Source organism: Paramormyrops kingsleyae, chromosome 1 (assembly GCF_048594095.1).
Source record: "Paramormyrops kingsleyae isolate MSU_618 chromosome 1, PKINGS_0.4, whole genome shotgun sequence".
Taxonomy (NCBI): Eukaryota; Metazoa; Chordata; class Actinopteri; order Osteoglossiformes; family Mormyridae; genus Paramormyrops; species Paramormyrops kingsleyae.
In genome coordinates this window covers 37,573,579-37,579,980 of record NC_132797.1, presented here as the reverse complement: position 1 = coordinate 37,579,980, position 6,402 = coordinate 37,573,579, and the positions used below count along the sequence as shown (strand labels likewise).

Here is a 6,402-nt window from a genome sequence, read left to right as displayed (position 1 = left end):
CAGTCAACTACTCATGTTGAGATTCAGTGCAACAAACATGCATCCTCTGAACGATTGGCATCATTTTAAATTATCAGATCCACATCATGCTCTGCTTACCTTTACCGTATATATAATGTATTGTTTCTAGGTCCTAGTGAAAATTTTGTGTAATTTAAGTATTACAATAAGTGGATTTTTTTTAAACATTATCATTGCAATGATATGAATGTATGAATGAATATGAATCAAATGATATGAATGTATGAATCAAAGTCATGATGATTAGTAAAAGTTTTGTGTTTAGCTACCATGCAAATATGTTTTGCACAAATTCCCATCATAATACTCAAAATGTTCCTCTTTTTTTATTTTTGCATACTATATTTTGCTTATTTTATTATTTGTAATTATTTGTATTGCGTGGTCCCCTCTGTATAACTTTATAGTAATGCATATAGTTTGTATATTCCCCAAAAGAGGACAGGTGTCCTGGTTGCACTTTTTCTTTTTTGGGGAATATACAAACTACATAATAGTTCACCTGAACTGTAAAACTGTAAATAAAGAAAAATAACGCTTGAGCATTAATATAATTACAGGTCAAATGGATATAAACTGTAAAATTGTAAATCTTACAACTAAAATGGCACCTTTTTGAAAAAAAAAAGAATAGATAATATTACGCCATCTAATGATAGAATAATTTCTCACTTATTTATTTTACCATTCTGGTATATAGTTATTTTATACAAAGGAAATGTTCATTGTAACTTCTTGTTGCTTCTATTATCCACAACTCCTCACATAATACAAACCCATATTTACCACTAGTATATACGTTTGGTTAAAAACAAAGGCATATTACACATGCCTTACAATATACAAATGATATATTCTATTTGAGCATAATATCGAAGTATGGGTTGAGAGAGTAGCAGTTATGGAGTATCTGTGTATCTCCTCCTAAACACACACAAAAAACAATGGACAAGTTAAATGGGGATTACCGATTTGAATAATTTATTTTGTGAAATGTTGACGTGAAACTATTTTCAGGGGGGAAGATTTCATCAACCGGTCCACAGTTTCTTTTAAGAATGCCTTAGGCATTTCTGGATAGTGTGGGCTTGAGAAGGCAGTGAGGAGTGTGCTAGTAGGAAAAGTGGAAGGAGTGACCCTCGCTTAGTGAGTGGTCAACATCCTCCATCCCACACTCCAGCCCCCTGTGAAAAGGTTCACTAGCAGGGGATTGAGGGGCTGTGGCAAGGAGAACTTCCAGAGAGAACAGGGAAAAAACGTGTCATGAAAAGATCAGAAAGTAGGGAGGTTATGACATGACATCCCATAGTCCCTTTCATTCTTTGGTTGGTCTTAAAAATTGTGAGTGGATGTCTTGACACCATGGGGTCTGCAGATATATTTTGGATTCCACACCACTCCAGCTGGTCTTACACAGACATGATGGCCTTCACAAAAGCTTTAAGGGAGAAAAGGAGGGGAGGGTTAATGAAACTTACAAAAACATAGCAAATATACAGTATATGTCCAGCATTTTGTACCCACAACAATAAATAGTTGAATACCCAACATTCCTATGTAATATTCCAGGACCATATGTGAAGTCTTATAATAAAGTGACATACTGGAATATAATATAAAACATAATTTGGTATTTTAAAATACAACAATATCTTAAATATGCCTAAATATTAAAATTGTCTTTAAATAGGTTTGAGTTGGATACTGACATTCATAGTTCACAGAGCCATTATCGTCTTCCTGTCCCTGCATAAGGGAATCAACCTCTGTCCCAGTCATCTTCTCCCCTGTGGATGTAGGACAGAAGTGTTAATGAACAATATTCAGCAAATACACATACTGAAATGAATTAGTCCTGCATGATGTGTGAACAATTAAGGTATAATGATATACAGTGGTACCTCGGTTCTCGAACTTAATCCGTTCCGGACTCCGGATCGAATCCTAAAAAGTTTGAGTTCTGATCGAATTTTTCCCATAAGAAATAATGGAAAACCAATTAATTGGTTCCTGCCCCCCCCAAAATTACACCTAAATATGTTTTTTTTTTTTTTTAGCATTTAAACACAAAATGAACAGGATAAAACAAGAAGAGCATTTTTTTCTTAGTGGCTTCCAAAACAATAAAGATCTTATCCCAACATTACCCCTGTCCTGCCCCGATCGTCCGCTCTTTCCGTGTGCCACGACCCCTCGTTAACCTCGTGTGGAATCCCCATGTGATCAGCTGTTTCTGGTTGTTGTTATTAGTCCTCTGTATTAAGTCTGCGTTTCAGTTTGTTTCCCCAGTCCGGTCATTGTAACGTCATTGTGTTGTTCTGCCTGTTCTCAATTAAACCCTGTGTTTCCCGATCGCTTGAGTCCTGTCCCTGCTTCCCCAGTCCTGGCTTGGGAGATCGGGACAACCCCAAGCCATGCCCCAACACTGCGCCAACGCTAGATTATGCCATGCGGTCCATTGTTTATTTTTATTATTACTCTGTATTTGTAACATTTCTACAACTATTACATAACTTTTTGGTGAGCAACGGCTAACAAAATTATATAATGTACAGTATATTACCTGATACAGTATTTTCAATAAAATAGCATTATCACCAACAAGCGCTGCTGCTACAGCAAATACTAGGCTGACACTGAACCGTTACCTTTTGTTTCCGCTTGGAGATGTGCCTTGTGACTCATTTCCTGGCGCGTACAATTTATATTAGGTCAGCGTTCACGGTTTGACTTCTGATATTCAGATCGAGTTCTAGGTCAAACTAGTTTGTTCGACTTTCAAGAAATTCGAGTTCTAGTGAGTTCAAGAACCGAGGTACCACTGTATTCTGTACTTAGAAATGATGATCAACTGGTAACTTGCCTCTAGCCAGTAGGAACAGGTAAAGAATAGCCAACAAATGCAACCTTTTTCTGTCACTTACCAAGTGTTGAGAGTACGATGCGCAGCTCAGCACCCATGACTGTGCCGTTACCCTCCTTATCAAAGACACGCAGACCCTCAACGTAGTCATCATAAGCTCCCTTCTGAATGGCATCCACAGTCTTCAGCAGGGGCATAAAGGCATCAAAATCAATTCTCTTGTTGGTCATATCTGTGTAGTGAGCATAGATATACCATAAGCAGCACATAAGTGGGGCGTCAGACACAGAAAAAGGGGGGAAAAAGTACAGAACCACTGGTAAGCTAAAGTGTGATAGGTAGGTGGGGGTTGACACAAGCCAGTTATTAAACTAACCTTCTGCAGATGGGCTGCCAAGAACCTTAACCACATCCTTGTTTGTGGGATTCTGTCCCAAAGCGCGCATGACATCAGCCACCTGGTTGTAAGCAATCTTGTTGTCGCCAACCCTGTCAAAGAGCCCAAAGGCCTCTTTGAAGTCTGGAGCAGGGGACAAAGCGAGAGAGTAGTTATCAAAAAAAAGAAAAACATTTGTGTTGGTACTTGGAACGGATCACTTACTGCTTTCTTTCTAACTGTGTATGGATTAATTTAGAACACTTCTCATGTTTGAGAGGTCTACCTACCAAGAACACAGATGATCATTTCTTCCACGACCGGTAATTTAGGGGCCCTAGACATCTGCCTATTCTGCCTACAGCCAGAGCCAACACGAACACTCATGAACTTGACCAATATAAGCAATTGGAAGATGAATTGATAAATGGACATTATAACAGAGAATAGATAGAGGATAGTTAGCAGTGGTCACAGAAATATGTTTTCACCAGTCCTGTTTAAAGTTTTGTTTTCATGGATATATTCTGTCCTATGCATTTATTAATGAATAACCCATAATCATTGCTGCAACTATCCATCACCATAACTGCTTAAACCAAACTGGGGTTGCGGGGGGACCAGAGTCTATCCCAGGATCAAGGGGCGCAGGCGGGAACCAACCCTGGGCAGTCGCCAACACATGCTGCAACTATATTAAGTAAAAATTGCTCCCTTCCTCTTATGACATTCCGAATCATAAGATAAATAGTGAATGTGCATATATCAAAGTAAGTTTTCTAAAAGTAGCTTAGAACTAGTACAACTGATAATGTCATTATCACTATGTGAATTGTCAATTCAAGCAAGAGTTGCAGTTGGAACCAGTCTTTTCTAGTTATAATCCTGATTTTAAACATCTTTTGCGCTTCAGTTTTATGCTTTTCCGTACACCGACGGTTCTGAAAAATGAGCAAAATACTAATATAAATAAAAAGAACGGACAAATATTTTAATGAGCTAAACTGAAAACGATCCTCCGCAAGATTATTCCCCATATCCTATTTCAGTACGCCACCAGCTGCTGCCTACGGTTCTCTTTAAGGGATCTTTAAAGTGTCGTCTAGAAATCGATATGCCCTGAGAAAGTATTTCCCTCCATATAAAGCACTGCTGTCTCTAAAGCATGTTCAGTGCAGGAATGCTGAGTGTGCAGTAACTAATACGATGAACATCTTAAGTTTAAACACGAACATCTTTATTCATCAAACGGACCAGTTAAATTAATCATTAAATTAAATTAATTTTAACTTAAACATCTTTTGTGCACGTATGCGTATTCTCCCAGTCCAAGGACATGAAATAAGGCTTATTAAAATCTCTATATGGCTTGTAGTGTATAATGACTGGCCTTGTGAAATTAAATATGATATTGGCTATAACTGTTTATGTTTGTATAGATCATATTAATAAAGTAACTGCACACATCTAAATGATTCTGGTTAAAATGTGTATTCATTGTATAAAATTGAATATTTTATTTTAACTGTATTATATTTTGTTTATTTTAGCTTTCATATTCACTCTAGTGTAGAATTTCTTGACCTGTTTCACCCAAAAAAAAAAAAAAAAGTTCAGGATTACTGTGTAAAATGATAAACTACTGCTTTCATTGTTTTTAAATAGGATGTGAAAGTGAAGGAAGGAACTAAATAAAAAAGTGAGAGGTGCTGTGCAGTGTTTGCAGCTTTACTACAGCTTGGATTAGATTTTACATCTACTAAATCAACACACAATAGTACACATTATAGGCTGCTTGTCCATATAAATATAGCTGAGTTTGACCACAGTATTTATTTTTTATTTTTATGTTTTAGGTCTTTATCTATCTATCTATCTATCTATCCATCCTTTTTCTTATAATTACTTTTAACCAACATATTTTTCCATTATTCATGCACTACATGTTTGCACTTAACATTTTACTTTGCAACGTGAAGATGTACGCTCTCCAGTGGGACTCACATGTTTTTCACAGGTCAAATTATAATACATTATCTTCAAATGGTGAGCAAGTTTGGAAGGATAGCAGTCTAATGGACAGAATTATAGTATTTTCTAATCTGTGAGCATTGTGTTTTCACATTTATTTGGTTACCCTGTCCTTTCAAAGTCAATTAGTAATGTTTTAAATTTTTAAATATAATTAGTTGTAAAAATTAATACCACAACATATTAAAAACAAGTAACACATCTTAATTGGAGGAATATCTGACATTTTGTCATAACAATGCTTGATTAAACAAAGCAGTTTAATTAGTACTCTGATGAATAATAATTTGCATAGCTGATGGTGTCAACATCAACAGCATTTGAAATGTGTTTAGGATTACTCACAGTCCATCTGATCAGCACTGAAGTCTCCCTGTGGGAAGCAAAAGGCAACCAAGTGAACATTTTAACACTGTTTCAGAAAAAGCCATAGATGTCTACTAGCACCCAGAGCCTTTATACCAATTGGAGCTACAAGCAATGGGAAGGTCTGGTTAATAGATAGACAGTGAGAAAAGGCCAGGGTTGGAAAAACTTTCTACATCAAGGTCACCTCATCCTTTCCCTCATGACCCAACCCTCCCCTGCAGCCCTCTGCATTAACAAAAATTACCAGTGTCAAGAGCAGACTCATCAGCTGCCTATCAAGACATCATTAATGTAAATATTTGAAGCATTATAAAGTACCTCTAGGATTAAAATGCCACTACAATGAAGCACTCTGAAGCTGCACCTGTAAGTATGCCTTACAATTACAGTCGGCTGGCTCTGCATTTTCAGGCAACAATAATTAAGCTTTATTAAATTATTCTAGATACCAACATTAACTAATGTAAAAGGTGTAATGACGGCAACTTTAAATAATATACGGCTATGTTAATTGTCAAAATTATTATATTATTGTATCCGAACGATTATTTAGCGCTGCGAGCTGGCCAGTGTTGTGTGGGCTATATTCCCGTAAGACCCGAGTTACACACCATTCTGAAGGGTCGGAGGAGCAAGGAACAGGCAGGAGACGAGATAACCTGTGGTCTCTGGAGAGTGGTGCTGCTGCATTTTCAAAGCCCCCTTTATTAAACTATGAACTGTGATGTCACAGGGAGGGTCG

At 37.1% G+C, this 6,402-nt stretch overlaps 1 protein-coding gene across 1 annotated transcript; it reads right to left on the bottom strand.

Moving 5' to 3' along the window:
• Positions 1 to 979: 979 nt before the first annotated feature.
• On the bottom strand, positions 980 to 6,402 carry LOC111851605 (myosin light chain 3, skeletal muscle isoform-like). Its single transcript, XM_023826659.2, has 6 exons — positions 6,272 to 6,402; positions 5,637 to 5,664; positions 3,261 to 3,404; positions 2,946 to 3,116; positions 1,731 to 1,808; positions 980 to 1,459 (listed from the first exon to the last, which is right to left on the bottom strand). The coding sequence occupies exons 1-6, from the start codon at positions 6,272 to 6,274 to the stop codon at positions 1,431 to 1,433; spliced, it is 453 nt and encodes a 150-aa protein (XP_023682427.1). The 5' UTR covers positions 6,275 to 6,402; the 3' UTR covers positions 980 to 1,430.